Genomic DNA, 22,008 nt, shown 5'->3' with positions numbered 1-22,008 from the left:
GATAATCAATATCAATGCACAATAACAATTTTATGCAAAGTAGGTATAGGCTATTTGGAAACAATGTTGATGATGTTATAATTTTTTTTACTCATGCCGCAAGACGCGGAATAAAGGAACTGAGTGACGTCTTTCAAAATTTTTTCAATAGACATTCAACGTTTTATATTGTGTATTACTATATTATGATTCTATTTAAGTATATTCTACAAAAGCTTGAAAGGGACGACTATTTCCGATCGCGATTTTTCACATACAATAATGATGTATACAGTGAGTGTCAAATTTTAGATATATAAGGTTATAGTTGACGTAATAAAACTAGTGCTTAGTGAGTAACGAAGGAAATATTTTTTCAAAATTCCACTATATACTGTCACAAATAAGTAATGTCACAAAAAACCCTTGACATACTATATTTATATTTGGGATTTTTAAAATTCTGATTCATACTCACTTTCAGAAAAGTTGGAGAAGCTGAGCTTTTAACAGGTTTCGGTTTTCTTCTCGCCATTTTCTCCTTTCTCTTCCGTATTCGTACAATCTCAGGCAATTTCTTTGGTGGTATCTTTTGACAAATAGCTTGATAATCGTACATTTTGTATGGTGTGAATATCTTGTCATCTATCAAATAAGATAAAATATCTGGTCTAATGTCACCGATATATCTCCCAATATGTTCGCGTTCGTCGCTTAGAACTACATACGCATTATTGTCCAAGATGTAACAGTTCAAGTCTTCTTGTTTACAAGTTCTACAGTTTTTTCCTTCACACTAAACAAACAACAATCAAAAGTAGACCCATATTTTTAGATATTCAATAAAAAACTCATTGTATAGAACTTTTTCACTATATATACCATATGTATCTGGTATATATTGGAATTACGACTTGTTAGACTTTTAAGCATACTACAAAATACAGGCTATCCATAAACTCGTCAGGCAATCGCTAACTACAGATTCTAGAAGTGATTTTGTGTCTTTATAACTTGATGTATCCAGTCATTAGAGAGGTAACATTATTTGATAATAACATGTACTTTCAACTATAAATAAATTTAAAAATTTTACAATAAGCTACAAAACTAGGATATATTTTCCAACTAAATCTTTGTTTGAAATCACTATCATTTTCAAACAAACATGCACCCGTTTGTTCTCTCTCGTTAGATTTTTATTACGGCAATAAGGAAAAAGTGGAACCATAGTGAATAATAATATATTTCTGTAAATTCATAAAAAGAACTAGGTTTGCAGTTCTGTAAAAGGGCACTAAATCCTGAAGGAATTTTTGGATCAAGGTAAATTAAGTTAATTAAAATAAATGCGTTTTGCCCTGCTTCTTAATGCGATGAATTAATATATTTGGATGTGAAATCAAATCAGTATGTAACAATATTGATCGATTTTACAGAAAAAGCTCCAGTTCTATTCTCAACCTCACAAAACGTGAGCAATAGGCTAACAAAAACGTTTTAAAAGAGATCAAAGATTTTTATTTTGATAACGAAAACGTACTTTGACACAAATAGCTTTTTAAACGCCTCTAAAACTCCTTCTCTGTGTCTAACTTTAATAACGAGATTTAGCACCATGCGGTTTTGGTAAGAAAAAATTTGTATTGGAAGGTAAAATTGCATCTAGTTTTCAATTTATTTGCAGTATTAGATTAATTCAATTCTCATGTTTTCTAATTAAAAAACAAGTGCACGGAGGAGATAATATAACTGCTGAGATAATAAAATATAACGAGTGATTTTTTTGCTGGTATCTTTTTAGCAACACTCTTTTTGACAGATCACGCATAAATAGTGTCTTGTGTGTAAGGATTTGGGTGTAAAACCTTTCAAAATACGGCTGATATAAGAGTTGAAGCCACACGATCTCCCACGACATCTAATATTTGGTGAATGGGCGCTGGCAAAGTTGGAAGGAGATCCACTTTTTTATCGAAAAATTGCTTCTTCAAAAGCGACGATGGCTGGAATGTTACTGTGAATGACGAGCGCTACTGTGTGAGGATTGACTTAGCCACATGCCACACGGCATGCGAAACAATGGCCAAATTGAGAGCCCCCTTGAACAGTTAATCTCACGTTTGGGGCCCGTCATTTGTGCGCCTAAATCGTGTGATTTAATGCCTTTGGACTAATTCTTGTGGGCCTATGTTAACGCTAATGTTTACAAAGATTAACCAGCAACGATTGACGTACTGTAAGCCAATATTGAAACCTTTATTCTATATCCTATACCTCTTAAAAAATAACTGATTATAAATAAAAAAAGAATGAATGTACAAAAGAATTACTAAAAGCGATATTGTACGAAGAAGAAACACCAGATTAGAATAATATCTAGAATAATGGAGTGAAGAATAAGAGCTAGGATCGAAATAACTTTAGAGAATTTACAATTTGGCTTTGGATGTAAAATACGAGTTACATTAAGCGATTCGTATAATCAAAGCATTATTTTTTAGGAAAAAATATCAAACAATTTAAAAATGAGAATTGTGAATGTGTATAATGGTGCGATAAAATAATAACAATACTACATATCTAAATTATATACTTTTTTTCATAAGAAAGAAATGTTCTCCGAGTAATATGACATTATAGTTTTATTTGATTTTTGTGTATACCTTGCGAGATAGCTATAGTTTCGTCACTTGTTGCCGACTAAGCTCATGTAACAAGGGCAGTAAATTAATTATTGCGAGCTAGTAGTCAATATTAGATTTGTGCTTGCACATGGTGCTTGTCTATACCACAATTATCAATCAATCTGATAAATCAATAAATACTACTCCTATTCTAATTTATTTACCTTAGTTGTTATATTGTTATACCATTCGTACATTTCCCTGTGGTTAAATTGTAAGCCAACGACAGCTAATGGACTCCTATTGTCTCCGTGTCCTACAAATATGGCCTTTGTACTAGTTATCATTGTATTGTCTTCATAACCTGGAAAGATCAAATAGCATATAATTTATCATAAAAATAGGAATCATTCACTTCTCATCAGTTGAAAATGAATTCGATTCATCTCAATTGCAGTATTAGTGTGGACCTCACCTGATGTTTCGAAGGGAACTGCATAAATAAACATATCCTCATCTTTATAATTAAGCTCAACCGCTCTTCTGTACCAATCCTCGTCAATAGCTCTATTATTTCTTGTTTCAAAATTATCTTCATCTTCCTCGTGAGTATTATTCAAATCTCCAAAGTTACCCCACCTGGTTAAACCCGAGTAAGTTGCTAAGAATACCTTATGTACCTGGTAATCTATGACATATTGTTTCTCTTCGGCGCCCATTTTCTTGTACTTATCAAACCATTGTGTTGCATTCATGTCATATAAAAGTGAATTTAGGAGTGATGCTACAACAGAAAATATACATTATGTAGGTGAATACAACGGAGACGAAGAAGTTCATTTTATACACAATATAAAATATAGTCAAAGAAATTTCTAAATTTATTTATATATTTTCCAAATTATACTTTTGAACATTATGAATTTTCATAATGGTTCATGTGTTTGACGGAATAAATAATTCTACACTACTAACCGAAGACCAGGGACAGCTGTACAGGGACAGGACAACCTGTACAATCTAAACATAGCAAAAATGATTTTTTCAATCAATTATTTAACAAAAAAGTACTCTTTGCTTAGCTCTATAGAATTTATGGTTTATGGTTATGGATCGTTGTACATGCCAATTAAAATGTTCGTCGTAAAAAGACATTCTAAAGGAAATTATCATAAATTTTAATCATCTATTGAAACTTTTCAGAGTAAGTAATAAAATATAATCAAACATCAAATATATGAGAATCCTCAAAGTACAATTCAAACAAAAAATCAACATCGATTCTGTGTCAAGTTGGTCTATATTTTTTGATAATAACCTGTATGGTCAGCAATACTTGGAATTTCATATTCCTTATAACATTCGCAGAGACATGGTTCAAGCACGATGTAGCGCGCCCCTACTAAATGACGTAAAAAATAACATTTTTCCTAATAAGTGTTTCCCTGAATTGAATGGATTCATTTTCTTGGAGATATTTAGATGATTGGGATATGCAATTCAGGTAAATACAAGGAACGAAATGAAATGATTGATATAATAACCTTCCATTGTGACACTATATGGCAGAATCTTGGAATGCTCTTGTAAGCTCAAAGAAATATCTTCCGTAGACTCCTGAAGTATGTAGAAGTGCAAGGTGTCTGCTTCGAACATTTATTATAGTTTTTCCTTTGTTTTTATTTGATAGGTTGTAGTCTAATCAACTACATTCCAATTTTTTCGTTATTTAACACAATGTTCCGCAGTATACAATTCAATTAGAAATGTTTGTGTTTTAATACATCCTGTAAGTATTTTCAATAAATAATTACAATTTTTGATGATTTTCTCAAGAATGTTTCTTTATGGCGAACGGTTTTCTTTAGAATGTACAACGATCTAGAAATCTATATATCTCCCGAATCATGAATTTTATCGATTTTAACAAAGATTGAAAGATACATTTTTGCTATCTCAAGATTGTACAGGTTGTAAAAGTTACGGATGTTAACCATTGGGCAAGAGCCGCTCCTGGCCTTCACTATATGCACATTGAAAATACATAATGGTCGAATATATAATTTAGAAAATATATGTTCTGATTTCTGGCCCGATTATAGAAGATAATCAGGACCATAAGTGTCTATAATAGAACCACTAAAAAGGCCTCAATAGTCATATCTAAACTGCCGCCATTAATCCTGCTATAAGAAATTATAATGCACATGAAATAGGTAGAAACTAAAAAACACGCGCGCAGACTAATATTTAATAAATGACTGGAAATGTAGGAAATATATGAAAGAAAATCAGATTGAAAAAATACCATACCTTCGAACCGAAAGTGAGGACAGATAAGCTATCATACAACTGCCAACTGGACAAGGGCACTAACATTAATATACCTTCTTCAAATAAATGAGGTGAACGGAGTAAAAAAGAGACATGAAAAACTTATTAGAACCAACCACTATTCAAAATATAATAAACAAGGTGCTGGATAGCTAAGAATACTCGAATATAGTAAGGGGAAAAGCAAAACATACTATCATGCAGACAAAAGGACATAAAACTAGGACAATAGAATAGGTAAGGAATTTTCAGACAAATAGACTCTGTGCGCCAAGTATTTCTAGACGGCTGTTCAAATTACTGCCTACTTTAGGCTAGCGAAGGGGTTTTACTGTGGGAAGAGCTAGCCATTATGCGCTGTAACAGACATCGAAGTGCCAAGCATCGTCCGTCAAGCGGTTTTATATGTAGAAGAAAAAAGTCGTACTTACAGTGCTCTCGCTTCTCAACTGCATCTCTAATTTTAGCTTCTGGGGTTTCACCTTTACATTTTTCACAGTAAATCCTGAAATATCCAAACAGTGAGCAATGCTTGAATCTATTTTTGGAAATTCATCTATATGTGTATTACTTTTATTAGGACAACTCAGACAATTTAAAGATGGCAAAAATTAATTTTTCAATCGATTTCTTAACGATAAAGTAGTTTTTGGTTAACTTGATGAAATCTATTGGTTAACTGTTATGTAGATTTTCAGATCGTTGTACATGCCAAGGAAACCGTTCGCCGTGAATGACATTCTGAAGAAAATTATCATAAATTGCAATTATTCATTGAAAATACTTACGGAAGGTTTCAAAATACAATCAAACATTTCCAATTGAACTGCATACTGTCCAACATCCTTAGATAAGGAGAAAATTTAAACGTGAAAAAATTTAAATGAATATCCTACAAAAAACTATAATAAATGTTTGAAGTGGGCACCTTGCATCTCCACACATTTACAAAGTCTAAAGAGGATATTTCTTTGAACTTGGAAGAGCATTCCAAGATTCTGCCATATAGTGTCACAATGGAAGTTTATTATTACCTATTATTTCTGCCCACACATTAACACAACATTAATGGTAATTCTTTGTTTAAATTATATAGTGAGATTTTGGAAGTGCATAGAACTACAAGGTGCATACCTCGAAAATTTATTATAGTTTCATTTTGTTTTTATTTGATAAGTAGGCCAACCAACTAAATTTTTTTATATTACAATTTTTTCCTAATGTAAGTAACTCGATGTTCGACAGTATGCAGTTCAATTAGAAATGTTTGATAGTGTTTTAATACCTCTTATGATAATTTTTTTTCAGAATGTTTCTTTATGGCGAATAGTTTCCTTGGCATGATCAAAAAATCTATGTATCTCCTAAACCATAAATTTCATGAGTTAAGCAAAGAGTACCTTTTTGTTGAAAAATCGATTGAAGAATACATTTCTGCCATCTTAAGATTGTACAGGTTGTCTCTATAAAAGTTACGGATTGGTAACCATTGGGCATGAGCCGCCACTGGCCTTCAGATAGTAGTGTAGAATTATTTATTCAATCCAAAACACTAAATGGATATTAAAAATTTATAATGGTCCAGTTTGGAAAATAGATTTGAACATAAGCTCCGATTTCTTAAATTTAAATAAAGTCCCAGATAACTAACCCTGTATTTTCAAATTGCATCATTTCAATTATTGTTATTATTTGCTTTCTATTGAGAATCATGATATCCATATTTTCCAATGCGTCACGGTTACTCACGTAAATATCTAACTTCAAGGTACATATATCAAATAACGCATTTTTAACAATTTGTTGCGAACAATTGTTAATACCCTTTTAAAATGAACATTTTCTATATATTTGATATCTATTAGGGCCAGTTCTATGATCCTACCCTAACTGACAATTTAACTAATGATTCCTTTATATTAAAGGGTCCTTAAACTTAGTTGTTAAAGTGAACTGGTGCCATAACCGATTTTTAACGATCTCTCAAGTGAACATTCCTTTAAGATGTTGCCTAGCTCTAGTTTATAGGTTTTCGACAGTTACTACTGTCCTTTCTCAATACGTGTCATTAGAAAAAGTTTTTTCTTGACAATGAATGCAAAAAAAATCTTAATACCAATGTGGGAAATAAGAACAAATCATATTAAGTGAGGAAGTGAAGAAATATAAAGATGTTACTGAAAATAGAGCAACAAATAAGTTGTTTAGCAATGAAAATGTTAATATGGGCAATGATACCGGTGGTACATTGATCTAATTTACGTTCATTTGCATATAGTGAGAGACATGGAACAATAAAAGTGGATTCAACGCGAGAAGCATTCAGCAACACCAAGCTAAATACAGGTTGAATACACCTACCCCTAATATTACATAGTACAATAAGATAACAGTTTTAGTGTTCCATCTATTTGTGGGTAGTGAATTTGGGCTTTATTTTGTATATAGCACGATATCTAGCTTTTATGTCATAAACCTTTTTTCAAACTACTTAAAAAGTCGCCTGGGTCAGCAATTATGAAACGTACGACTTAATTTGATGGGAACTTTTAATTTAAAGCTTCCTTAAAATGTATTATGAAACTTATGTACTATTTTACAGTGCTGGAAGATTCTATTCTTACTTATGTTTCAAATACTTTGAAAGTATTTGGTGTTCCTTCATAAGTAACTAAAATAGTTACTTAGTAGAATATTGAAATGAGTGGGTGTTAAGAATTCTTTATTTAAATAGTACACTCTTAATTAATGTTGTATTTGCTCAGGAATAAGACATACTCTATAAAACTTTTTATGAATATGAAAAGTAAGAAACGTCAGTGCTATCACTAGAGTTATCTGCAATGATGAAAAATATTGTTTTGAAATAACCGAAAAACAATCAAATACTGCGAAAAATATACATATTATGGAAAACTTATAAGCAGTTACGGGAGAACAGAAATTGTAGTTTTCTATAAAGAGCATTCTTCATTTCATCGAATAACAAGGAAGAAAACTAAGCAAATTTGACGAATGATCAGTAGGATCCGAGAAGACCGTTGTATACTATATATTACTAGATAACGACCGGTTTCATAATCCCATGATATCTGACACTTCAACTGAAGGTTTCTTTAGATTAAAGGGCCCTTTAACTAAGTTTTTAAAGTGAAGTGGTCCCATAATCGATTTTGTACGGTCTCTCAAGTGAAAGCCCCTTCAAGACGTTGAAAGGGGGTTCACAATACTCTGTTCTTCTCCACTATGTGTCGTTAGAAAAAGAAACAGACTAAAACGTAGAAGTGAATGTTATTTTGGCGCTAATATCTCTTTTGTTTTGATCTTTGGTGGCGTGTTGTTCTGTCTTTCCAAATCTCACTTAAGTATTAAAAGTTTTACATGATTAATGTACAATTTTTATGTCTACAACATTTTTTGTTCTTATAAAAGATTTATTGTATGATTTTTAGCGTTTGTATTCACGTTTTCCAATTTTTTATGAGGAATTTCTGAACCTGATACACACAGTCAACCACTTAAAGATGTTTTCTCAAAGTACTGTTATTTATATATATTTTTCCTCTTCGCATAAGGTCGAATTTGATGTAGCACTTAAAAACTTAAAAGTGCAAAAGTGAAACATTTCTGATTTTACATCAAAGGTCAAATTAATAGAACATTTAGGCTATATGTCAATTATGGAACACACAATCGAATGAGGCCTTAGAATCAACCAAAAAGGGCTGATTCGTTGCGTGGAATAGGCAGATTGAGACCACGGAATCAAATAACTTCTTACCTATGAACGAATAACCACCCTATCCTTACTCTTACATTGTTAATAGCTCCAAAGTAGGAGCCAAAACGTCGAGAATTTTTGAAATTCCAAGGCGGTTCAAGCCGTGAACCTAGTTCTTTTGTTCATAATCCTGACCGCGGAAGCGGTATATATCTTAATATATATAAATCTCGTGTCACAATGTTTGTCCTCAATGGACTCCTAAACCACTTAACCGATTATAATAAAATTTGCACACCATGTGCAGTTCGATCCAACTTGAGAGATAGGATAGTTTAAATCTCAAATTATAGCCGCAATTTTAATTTATTGCTAATTATTCGTCTGTTATTATTTGACAGTCAAAATTATCTGTTAAAATTAATAATGTCAAATGCCACCGAAAAAATCTAACCTCAACAACGCGTGCACCAGAGAGGCACGACGCAAACGTGTTGTTGAGGTTAGATTTTTTCGGTGGCATTTGACATTATTATTTGACAGTCAAAATTATCTGTTAAAATTAATAATGTCAAATGCCACCGAAAAAATCTAAACTGAATAACGCGTGCACCAGAGAGGCACGACGCAAACGTGTTGAAAGAGCTCAGCAATTACCAGAACAAATCGAAACAAGAAATGCAGCTCAAAGAATCAGGACTGCAGAAAGTCGTGCACAAGAATCTCAAGAACAGCGTGACGAACGTCTGCGACAGAATATTACGAGAACAAGAGCGGCACGAGAACGAAACATAGCTACAGTACGAGTACTAGATCGACAAAGGCAACGGATCAGCCGCTCATTAACACGTGCATCATTCGTTCGGCTTGCCTTTGAATATGCACCAGATATTAACTACTCAGCGCATTCAAAAATTGCTATCGGTGGAATGGATAAAGTATGTCAATATTGTCAGGCATTGAAATTTCGGAATGAAGCAGCCGGCATGTGCTGCGCATCAGGAAAAGTTGTGCTGTCACCTCTACCCGCTCCGCCGGAGCCTTTATTATCCCTTCTTACTGGCAATTCAGATGATTCCAAATTATTTTTGCGTAAGATACGCAAATTTAATTCTTGCTTCCAAATGACGTCATTTGGGGCAACTAAAATTTGCGATCGTGCATCCGATGGACGTAATTTTGAAACTTCATTCAAAATTCAAGGCCAGGTGTACCATAAAATCGGATCACTGATGCCAATGCCTGATAACAATCCGAAATTTCTTCAAATTTATTTTATGGGCGATTGTGAAGAGCGCGTGACGACTCGGTGCCTGTATAATTTTATTGAACAAGCAGAGGAAAGAGCAATTGTGATATTATTGGAAAATTTTTTAGAAGATCACAATCAACTAATTCAATTGATCAAAAGAGTTTCGCCACGACTGCAAAATGACAATTATCAAATCGTCATTAAAGCCGACAAAGTACCATTAGGTGAACATGCTGGTAGATTCAACGCTCCAACTGTTGATGAGGTTGCTGTTATCATGGTTGGTGATCCAGTTGACGAAAGATCTATAAAAATTACACGGCGAGACAACACTGTCAGTACGATTTCGGATCTACACCGTTCATATGATGCACTACAATATCCATTAATATTTTGGCAAGGACAAGATGAATATCACCTCAATATCAAACAGTATGATCCAAATACCGGTAAATTTGACAATTATCTATTTATTTTCTTACTGTATGTATAGATTTTAATTTCGTATTGCATTTTATTTTTTATTTTTTTAGGTGATTACAGAAATAAAAAAGTTAGCTCAATGAACTACTACGCACACCGAATAATGGTTAGACAACATCAAGACAATTATATCCTTCGATATCGTCAGCTGTTCCATCAATACATTGTTGATATGTATGCTAAGGTCGAAAGCGAACGCTTGCGATTCCTTCGATTCAACCAGGCGAAACTACGATCGGAAGAATATATTCACTTACGAGATGCTGTTGCTGGAAACATCGATGGAAATTTAAATCCCAATGACATCGGTAATGCTTTCATTTTACCTTCAAGCTACATCGGCAGCCCACGGAACATGCAGGAATACATACAAGATGCGATGACTTACGTACGTCATTACGGCCGACCGGATTTATTTATTACATTCACATGTAATCCGAATTGGGAAGAGATACAAACTTTACTATTGCCAGGACAACAAGCCATTCATCGTCATGATTTAACTGCACGGGTGTTTAAACAAAAATTGAAATCCTTAATTGATTTTATTGTTAAATATTCAATTTTTGGTATCACACGTTGTTGGCTGTATACGATAGAGTGGCAAAAGCGAGGTTTGCCTCATGCCCACATTTTGGTTTGGCTTAAAGATAGAATCCGTCCTGAAGAAATCGATCAAATAATTTCAGCCGAAATTCCAGACCCATTAATTGATCAAGAATTATTTGATATTGTCACCAAACACATGATCCATGGGCCATGCGGTGCTTTCAACATGACGTCACCGTGCATGGAAAATGGAAAATGTAAAAAAAACTTCCCAAAGCCGCATACGAATGACACGATCACGGATATTGATGGTTATCCAATGTATCGCCGCAGAAGTACTGAGAATGGTGGCCACACATTTACAATGCGACTGCCGAACTTTCCAAATCAAGTTGAGTTTGATAATCAGTGGGTGGTACCATACTCACCACTACTTTCAAAAACTTACAAAGCTCATATCAATGTTGAGCTTTGCAGTTCTGTTAAATCAATTAAGTATATTTGTAAATATGTAAACAAAGGCAGTGATTTGGCCATATTTGAAGTACAAAACATAAATAAAAATGACGAAATAGCACGATACCAAATGGGCAGATACATTAGCAGCAATGAAGCTATTTGGCATATTCTCAGCTTTCCCATCCACGAAAGAGATCCTGCTGTCCAACATCTGGCAATACATCTTGAAAACGGTCAACGTGTATACTTTACTGGAGAAAATGTTCTCCAAAGAGCGTTCGAAGCTCCGAAAACGACTCTAACTGAATTTTTTACATTGTGTCAAAAACCTGATGTTTTTGGCCAATTCGCGAAGACATTGGTGTATGGTGATGTTCCACGTTACTTCACATGGAACAAATCCAGTAAAAAATGGGAGCCACGGAAACAAGGAAAACCACATCCTTCCATTACAGGCATATTCAAAGCTAAGACATTGGGGAGACTTTACACGGTACATCCAAAGCAACGTGAGTGCTTCTATTTACGTTTGTTATTGGTGAATGTTCCCGGACCAACGTCTTTTGAATTTTTACGAACAATTAATGGTCGAGTATTCAATACATACCAGGATGCATGTCGTGAACTGCAATTGCTAGAAGACGATAACCATTGGGACTTAACGCTTGCTGATGCTGCGTTGACATCAACACCGAATAACATTCGTCAGTTGTTTGCAATTATTTTGACGACATGTTATCCCTCGCAAGCACAAACTTTGTGGGAAAAATATAAAAATTGTATGACAGAAGACATCTTGCACCGAATTAGACAAACAAATCAATGCCAAAACATAGATTATACACCAGAGATGTACAATGAAGCATTGGTCTTGATCGAGGATTTATGTGTTCTTATTTCAAATTTACCACTTAATCATTATGGTATGCCATCACCTAATCGTCCAGCCACCGACTTAGTCAATACCGATTTACAACGAGAAAAGCAATATGACCATGGAAGTTTAGCAACAATTATCATGAACAGTGAACCATTACTGACAGCAGAACAAAAAATTATTTATGATCGGATTATGCTGGCTGTTGCTGCTGAACAAGGCGGTTTTTTTTTCTTGGATGCACCCGGTGGAACCGGTAAGACATTTTTAATATCGTTGATTCTTGCCAAAATACGGTCGCAACAAAAAATCGCATTAGCAGTAGCATCGTCAGGCATTGCGGCTACTTTACTGGATGGTGGGCGAACAGCACATTCAACATTCAAGCTGCCATTGGACGTTCATAATAAACCAGATGCAATGTGTAACATCAAAAAGAATAGTGGAATAGCTGCAGTGTTGCGAAAGAGTTCTATAATAATTTGGGATGAGTGCACAATGGCACACAAATATTCACTTGAAGCATTAAACAGAACTATGCAAGATTTAAACAGCAATAATAGACTTTTCGGTGGTGTTATCTTACTTTTGTCTGGTGACTTCCGGCAGACCTTACCGGTTATACCTCGCTCAACTTTCGCGGATGAGATTAATGCATGTTTGAAACAATCATTCTTATGACGAAGTGTTGAAACACTTCGATTGACCATAAATATGCGAGTACAATTGCAAAATGATCCATCAGCACAAATATTTTCCGAACAACTACTAGATATTGGGAACGGTAAAATAGAACTGCAACCAAATACGCAATGCATTAAACTACCAGACAATTTTTGCACTGTTGTTCAGGATAAAAATGAATTGATTCAGAGTATTTTCCCGGATATACAGAATAATTATTTGAATCATGAATGGCTCAGTCAACGGGCGATTTTGGCAGCCAAAAACGTTGATGTTGACGAAATTAACTTCCAGATACAACAGTTGTTACCAGGCGATCTGATGTCTTTTAAATCAATCGATACTGTTGTTGATGAAAATGAAAGTGTAAATTTTCCGATTGAATTTTTAAATTCATTAGATATACCTGGAATGCCACCACATAATCTTCGATTAAAGATTGGTTCCCCTATTATTCTCCTCCGTAATTTGAATCCGCCTCAATTATGTAACGGTACGCGTTTGGTCATCAAAAAGATCACCGGTAACATTCTTGAAGCAACCATTTTGGCTGGGAAGTTTAAAGGAAAAGTGGTTTTGCTGCCACGTATTCCGATGATACCATCAGATTCTACCATACCCTTCAAAAGGCTACAGTTTCCAATTCGTTTAGCTTTCGCCATGTCTATAAATAAATCTCAAGGTCAAACAATGTCCATTTGTGGTTTAGATTTGGAAAATCCATGTTTTTCTCATGGGCAACTATATGTTGCGTGTTCACGTGTTGGGAAACCGTCGAATCTATTTGTGTTAGCTAAAGACAGGTTAACCAAAAACATTGTGCACCGATTGGTGTTAAATTAAATTGAAATTGAAAGTATTTATAATTCAAAAAAAGAGACATTAATGTTTAAAAGTTTAAGACTGTCTGCCTTGCCTACCTCATTCATGATGTTTAAGCGTCACATGTTATTTACTGTATTATACTGTAATATACTTATTTGTTATAAAATTAAATGGAAATAATAAATCTGATAAATTTTTATTTTGTATTGATTTCTGCTTAATATCAAGTGTAAGAACATTTTAATTAATTGTGTTCAACGTACTTCCCCTTCAAATCTCAATCCAGTGAATTTGTATACCACCATCAACATTTTCGTCTTTGTTCGTAAATAATTTCATTGTACTAAAGGGTTATAGTAGTAGAAAGTCAAATAAGGAGATCACCATTTTTTTTTTTCAAATACCATCTGTGTAAATAAGCATAGTGGACTCCGTGTCTGATGTTCTTTTATCGTTCCTCTTAGATTGTTTACTATAATGTAATATAACAAAAACTTCAGCCACAGCAACGCGTGGCCGGGTCAGCTAGTATATATATATATATATATATATATATATATACTAGCTGACCCGGCCACGCGTTGCTGTGGCTGAAGTTTTTGTTATATTACATTATAGTAAACAATCTAAGAGGAACGATAAAAGAACATCAGACACGGAGTCCACTATGCTTATTTACACAGATGGTATTTGAAAAAAAAAAATGGTGATCTCCTTATTTGACTTTCTACTACTATAACCCTTTAGTACAATGAAATTATTTACGAACAAAGACGAAAATGTTGATGGTGGTATACAAATTCACTGGATTGAGATTTGAAGGGGAAGTACGTTGAACACAATTAATTAAAATGTTCTTACACTTGATATTAAGCAGAAATCAATACAAAATAAAAATTTATCAGATTTATTATTTCCATTTAATTTTATAACAAATAAGTATATTACAGTATAATACAGTAAATAACATGTGACGCTTAAACATCATGAATGAGGTAGGCAAGGCAGACAGTCTTAAACTTTTAAACATTAATGTCTCTTTTTTTGAATTATAAATACTTTCAATTTCAATTTAATTTAACACCAATCGGTGCACAATGTTTTTGGTTAACCTGTCTTTAGCTAACACAAATAGATTCGACGGTTTCCCAACACGTGAACACGCAACATATAGTTGCCCATGAGAAAAACATGGATTTTCCAAATCTAAACCACAAATGGACATTGTTTGACCTTGAGATTTATTTATAGACATGGCGAAAGCTAAACGAATTGGAAACTGTAGCCTTTTGAAGGGTATGGTAGAATCTGATGGTATCATCGGAATACGTGGCAGCAAAACCACTTTTCCTTTAAACTTCCCAGCCAAAATGGTTGCTTCAAGAATGTTACCGGTGATCTTTTTGATGACCAAACGCGTACCGTTACATAATTGAGGCGGATTCAAATTACGGAGGAGAATAATAGGGGAACCAATCTTTAATCGAAGATTATGTGGTGGCATTCCAGGTATATCTAATGAATTTAAAAATTCAATCGGAAAATTTACACTTTCATTTTCATCAACAACAGTATCGATTGATTTAAAAGACATCAGATCGCCTGGTAACAACTGTTGTATCTGGAAGTTAATTTCGTCAACATCAACGTTTTTGGCTGCCAAAATCGCCCGTTGACTGAGCCATTCATGATTCAAATAATTATTCTGTATATCCGGGAAAATACTCTGAATCAATTCATTTTTATCCTGAACAACAGTGCAAAAATTGTCTGGTAGTTTAATGCATTGCGTATTTGGTTGCAGTTCTATTTTACCGTTCCCAATATCTAGTAGTTGTTCGGAAAATATTTGTGCTGATGGATCATTTTGCAATTGTACTCGCATATTTATGGTCAATCGAAGTGTTTCAACACTTCGCCATAAGAATGATTGTTTCAAACATGCATTAATCTCATCCGCGAAAGTTGAGCGAGGTATAACCGGTAAGGTCTGCCGGAAGTCACCAGACAAAAGTAAGATAACACCACCGAAAAGTCTATTATTGCTGTTTAAATCTTGCATAGTTCTGTTTAATGCTTCAAGTGAATATTTGTGTGCCATTGTGCACTCATCCCAAATTATTATAGAACTCTTTCGCAACACTGCAGCTATTCCACTATTCTTTTTGATGTTACACATTGCATCTGGTTTATTATGAACGTCCAATGGCAGCTTGAATGTTGAATGTGCTGTTCGCCCACCATCCAGTAAAGTAGCCGCAATGCCTGACGATGCTACTGCTAATGCGATTTTTTGTTGCGACCGTATTTTGGCAAGAATCAACGATATTAAAAATGTCTTACCGGTTCCACCGGGTGCATCCAAGAAAAAAAAACCGCCTTGTTCAGCAGCAACAGCCAGCATAATCCGATCATAAATAATTTTTTGTTCTGCTGTCAGTAATGGTTCACTGTTCATGATAATTGTTGCTAAACTTCCATGGTCATATTGCTTTTCTCGTTGTAAATCGGTATTGACTAAGTCGGTGGCTGGACGATTAGGTGATGGCATACCATAATGATTAAGTGGTAAATTTGAAATAAGAACACATAAATCCTCGATCAAGACCAATGCTTCATTGTACATCTCTGGTGTATAATCTATGTTTTGGCATTGATTTGTTTGTCTAATTCGGTGCAAGATGTCTTCTGTCATACAATTTTTATATTTTTCCCACAAAGTTTGTGCTTGCGAGGGATAACATGTCGTCAAAATAATTGCAAACAACTGACGAATGTTATTCGGTGTTGATGTCAACGCAGCATCAGCAAGCGTTAAGTCCCAATGGTTATCGTCTTCTAGCAATTGCAGTTCACGACATGCATCCTGGTATGTATTGAATACTCGACCATTAATTGTTCGTAAAAATTCAAAAGACGTTGGTCCGGGAACATTCACCAATAACAAACGTAAATAGAAGCACTCACGTTGCTTTGGATGTACCGTGTAAAGTCTCCCCAATGTCTTAGCTTTGAATATGCCTGTAATGGAAGGATGTGGTTTTCCTTGTTTCCGTGGCTCCCATTTTTTACTGGATTTGTTCCATGTGAAGTAACGTGGAACATCACCATACACCAATGTCTTCGCGAATTGGCCAAAAACATCAGGTTTTTGACACAATGTAAAAAATTCAGTTAGAGTCGTTTTCGGAGCTTCGAACGCTCTTTGGAGAACATTTTCTCCAGTAAAGTATACACGTTGACCGTTTTCAAGATGTATTGCCAGATGTTGGACAGCAGGATCTCTTTCGTGGATGGGAAAGCTGAGAATATGCCAAATAGCTTCATTGCTGCTAATGTATCTGCCCATTTGGTATCGTGCTATTTCGTCATTTTTATTTATGTTTTGTACTTCAAATATGGCCAAATCACTGCCTTTGTTTACATATTTACAAATATACTTAATTGATTTAACAGAACTGCAAAGCTCAACATTGATATGAGCTTTGTAAGTTTTTGAAAGTAGTGGTGAGTATGGTACCACCCACTGATTATCAAACTCAACTTGATTTGGAAAGTTCGGCAGTCGCATTGTAAATGTGTGGCCACCATTCTCAGTACTTCTGCGGCGATACATTGGATAACCATCAATATCCGTGATCGTGTCATTCGTATGCGGCTTTGGGAAGTTTTTTTTACATTTTCCATTTTCCATGCACGGTGACGTCATGTTGAAAGCACCGCATGGCCCATGGATCATGTGTTTGGTGACAATATCAAATAATTCTTGATCAATTAATGGGTCTGGAATTTCGGCTGAAATTATTTGATCGATTTCTTCAGGACGGATTCTATCTTTAAGCCAAACCAAAATGTGGGCATGAGGCAAACCTCGCTTTTGCCACTCTATCGTATACAGCCAACAACGTGTGATACCAAAAATTGAATATTTAACAATAAAATCAATTAAGGATTTCAATTTTTGTTTAAACACCCGTGCAGTTAAATCATGACGATGAATGGCTTGTTGTCCTGGCAATAGTAAAGTTTGTATCTCTTCCCAATTCGGATTACATGTGAATGTAATAAATAAATCCGGTCGGCCGTAATGACGTACGTAAGTCATCGCATCTTGTATGTATTCCTGCATGTTCCGTGGGCTGCCGATGTAGCTTGAAGGTAAAATGAAAGCATTACCGATGTCATTGGGATTTAAATTTCCATCGATGTTTCCAGCAACAGCATCTCGTAAGTGAATATATTCTTCCGATCGTAGTTTCGCCTGGTTGAATCGAAGGAATCGCAAGCGTTCGCTTTCGACCTTAGCATACATATCAACAATGTATTGATGGAACAGCTGACGATATCGAAGGATATAATTGTCTTGATGTTGTCTAACCATTATTCGGTGTGCGTAGTAGTTCATTGAGCTAACTTTTTTATTTCTGTAATCACCTAAAAAAATAAAAAATAAAATGCAATACGAAATTAAAATCTATACATACAGTAAGAAAATAAATAGATAATTGTCAAATTTACCGGTATTTGGATCATACTGTTTGATATTGAGGTGATATTCATCTTGTCCTTGCCAAAATATTAATGGATATTGTAGTGCATCATATGAACGGTGTAGATCCGAAATCGTACTGACAGTGTTGTCTCGCCGTGTAATTTTTATAGATCTTTCGTCAACTGGATCACCAACCATGATAACAGCAACCTCATCAACAGTTGGAGCGTTGAATCTACCAGCATGTTCACCTAATGGTACTTTGTCGGCTTTAATGACGATTTGATAATTGTCATTTTGCAGTCGTGGCGAAACTCTTTTGATCAATTGAATTAGTTGATTGTGATCTTCTAAAAAATTTTCCAATAATATCACAATTGCTCTTTCCTCTGCTTGTTCAATAAAATTATACAGGCACCGAGTCGTCACGCGCTCTTCACAATCGCCCATAAAATAAATTTGAAGAAATTTCGGATTGTTATCAGGCATTGGCATCAGTGATCCGATTTTATGGTACACCTGGCCTTGAATTTTGAATGAAGTTTCAAAATTACGTCCATCGGATGCACGATCGCAAATTTTAGTTGCCCCAAATGACGTCATTTGGAAGCAAGAATTAAATTTGCGTATCTTACGCAAAAATAATTTGGAATCATCTGAATTGCCAGTAAGAAGGGATAATAAAGGCTCCGGCGGAGCGGGTAGAGGTGACAGCACAACTTTTCCTGATGCGCAGCACATGCCGGCTGCTTCATTCCGAAATTTCAATGCCTGACAATATTGACATACTTTATCCATTCCACCGATAGCAATTTTTGAATGCGCTGAGTAGTTAATATCTGGTGCATATTCAAAGGCAAGCCGAACGAATGATGCACGTGTTAATGAGCGGCTGATCCGTTGCCTTTGTCGATCTAGTACTCGTACTGTAGCTATGTTTCGTTCTCGTGCCGCTCTTGTTCTCGTAATATTCTGTCGCAGACGTTCGTCACGCTGTTCTTGAGATTCTTGTGCACGACTTTCTGCAGTCCTGATTCTTTGAGCTGCATTTCTTGTTTCGATTTGTTCTGGTAATTGCTGAGCTCTTTCAACACGTTTGCGTCGTGCCTCTCTGGTGCACGCGTTATTCAGTTTAGATTTTTTCGGTGGCATTTGACATTATTAATTTTAACAGATAATTTTGACTGTCAAATAATAATGTCAAATGCCACCGAAAAAATCTAACCTCAACAACACGTTTGCGTCGTGCCTCTCTGGTGCACGCGTTGTTGAGGTTAGATTTTTTCGGTGGCATTTGACATTATTAATTTTAACAGATAATTTTGACTGTCAAATAATAACAGACGAATAATTAGCAATAAATTAAAATTGCGGCTATAATTTGAGATTTAAACTATCCTATCTCTCAAGTTGGATCGAACTGCACATGGTGTGCAAATTTTATTATAATCGGTTAAGTGGTTTAGGAGTCCATTGAGGACAAACATTGTGACACGAGATTTATATATATTAAGATATATATATATATATATATATATATATATATATATATATATATATATATATATATATATATATATATATACCGCAGTGCGACCTCAGAGGGTCGCACTGCGAATACGGGCGTGGCAAGCCCGAGGTACTCTAGCTAGGCTCACATCTCACTCCCAAGTTGTGATCCTTCCCAAAAACCTTCAAATTTCCCTTTTCTCATCCTCCCCGATGCTATTAGGTTTACGAGGGCTAGGGGCTTCCTCTTTCTATCCTTCCCAAAAAAAGAAGAAAGAAGAAAAAGAAAATATGATATATGAGTCAACCCAATGTAACAAAGTTTACGGTGCAAGGGAGGGACACCCTAGTACCGGTCGGTGTAGAGAGTGAGAGAGCGGGCTCTTACCGACCGTCAGCCAACTACCGCTATGCAACCCAAGAGGGCGACCAGGCTGGGCTGCTGGATACTGATACTGGAAGAGCTGAGAAAAACCCTTTCGAAAAAAGTTCTATGATCGACAGGACACCCCCATCGAAGGTGAGAACTCTATCCTTACCTGATCTCAGCCCACCGGGATTACTGGGAGATCGATCGCTGATTATAGAACAAAAATATAAAAGAAAAAGGGGAGAGAGCACTCTGAGCCTTTTGTCTAAAACCAAACAAGCAAAGAAAACTACTCAAGACGTCGGAGCACAAATCTTGAACATAGCGTATAACTTAACAGAGGAAGCAAAAGCTCTAAATCGCACTGTCCATGAAAGTTCTAATACTAAGAAGGAAATCAGGGAAATATCTGCGAAAATACTACGCCTAACGGAGCAACTCGGAGGATATGAAATTCAGGAAGCCCTAAGAAGCCTCTTGTATAAAAAGCAGACAAAAGAAAACGCCAACGAAGAGGCTAAAATAGAACCAGCTGCTAGAAGTAGCACAGATATAGGAGTACAGACTGTTAGTATAATGAAGCAGAACAAGGAAGCGCAGACTAATAATATGGATGTCCAAGAAAAACAAATGACGCTACAAGAGATACAAGAGATATCTGCTCCTGGCATAAATAAAGACTCTTTGCAAAGCATCGTTGAGGTACCCTGGGACGAAAAGTGTTTTGTCCATACAAACGTTATCCAAGATAACCTAGAGAAGATAGCGGTTTCAAATAACCTTGTAGTGTATCTAGACCCAAAAACGGCAGGAAAATCAATGGCCATTCGTAAAGTTGCAGCAGCCGTGCCTGAAATTAAAAGACTGGGTTTAATAAACAAACCAGAACCACAACAAGTAGCTTATATTGAGTCTACTAGCAAGGTACACTTTGATGAAACCGATGAACTACAAGAAATTGCGAAGAGCATATTTGTAGCCGGAATAGACGAATCCAAAGAAACAATGGAAGTGCTTTTTGAAATATATTGCTTAACGGCAAAAATAGCCGAACTTGCGCAGAAAAAAGATATAAAGAAACTTACGGTAATATTTCAGAAGGAACTGAATTTATCTGAAATACGTAAAGCAGTAGAAATTGCTCTGATGCAGTTTGAACTAAATGTAGAAATTTTTGTCTCAGACGGTATGACACTAAAAAAACAAAATAAACGAAGAGAGTCAAGGGACGAAGCTTTATATATCGAGAGAGGAAATCGTTCTTATGCGGAGCTTTTGAAAGCAGTTAAAGAAGAAGTACATAATAAAAACTTGAGCAATAAAGTAAAGGCAGCCCGAATGACAAAGGCCGGAGATTTGCTACTTACAATGGAGCGAAATAGCGGAGGAGCAGACGACATAGCTAACGCATTAAAAGATATAAACGGAGAAGGGAAGATAAGAAAACTTGGGGGACAGGAACCACGAGCGGTCTTACACGTCAGAAATATCGACGCGGTCACAAGTAAAGAAGAGATTGAAACAGCAGTGAAGTCACTTATGGCCGGAAGCGAAACAGATTATGTTTCAGTCAGTAATCTTCGTCCTGGTTTCCGAGAGACTCAGATCGCAACTGTTCTAGTTGACAAAAAAACTGGTAAAAAACTTTCGGATAAGGGAAATATAAGAATAGGTTTTGTAAGCTGCACCGTTAGGCAGAGAGTTAATGTGCTAACATGTTACAAATGCTGGGGTATTGGACACACGACGTGGCAATGTAGCGGACCTGATCGATCCAAATGCTGCAAAAATTGCGGAAAGGAGGGACACCAAAAGAATAAATGCACTGAGAAATCTTACTGTTTAAT

General features: G+C 35.4%; 1 protein-coding gene across 1 annotated transcript in view; it reads right to left on the bottom strand.

Annotated features, from left to right (window-relative positions):
- LOC130903906 (voltage-dependent calcium channel subunit alpha-2/delta-3-like) overlaps positions 1 to 22,008 on the bottom strand; it is a 59,608-nt gene that overhangs the window by 6,622 nt on the left and 30,978 nt on the right. The window contains exons 17-20 of the mRNA XM_057816283.1: positions 5,372 to 5,445; positions 3,082 to 3,390; positions 2,831 to 2,970; positions 458 to 775 (exon numbers count right to left, since the gene is read on the bottom strand). Coding sequence (XP_057672266.1) covers positions 458 to 775; positions 2,831 to 2,970; positions 3,082 to 3,390; positions 5,372 to 5,445 — 841 coding nt within the window. The remainder of the gene's footprint in view (positions 1 to 457; positions 776 to 2,830; positions 2,971 to 3,081; positions 3,391 to 5,371; positions 5,446 to 22,008) is intronic.

The sequence above is a fragment of the Diorhabda carinulata genome, chromosome 2 (assembly GCF_026250575.1).
Source record: "Diorhabda carinulata isolate Delta chromosome 2, icDioCari1.1, whole genome shotgun sequence".
Classification (NCBI taxonomy): domain Eukaryota; kingdom Metazoa; phylum Arthropoda; class Insecta; order Coleoptera; family Chrysomelidae; genus Diorhabda; species Diorhabda carinulata.
Note: the sequence above shows the minus strand (reverse complement) of the source record. Positions and strands in the feature narration are given on the sequence as shown.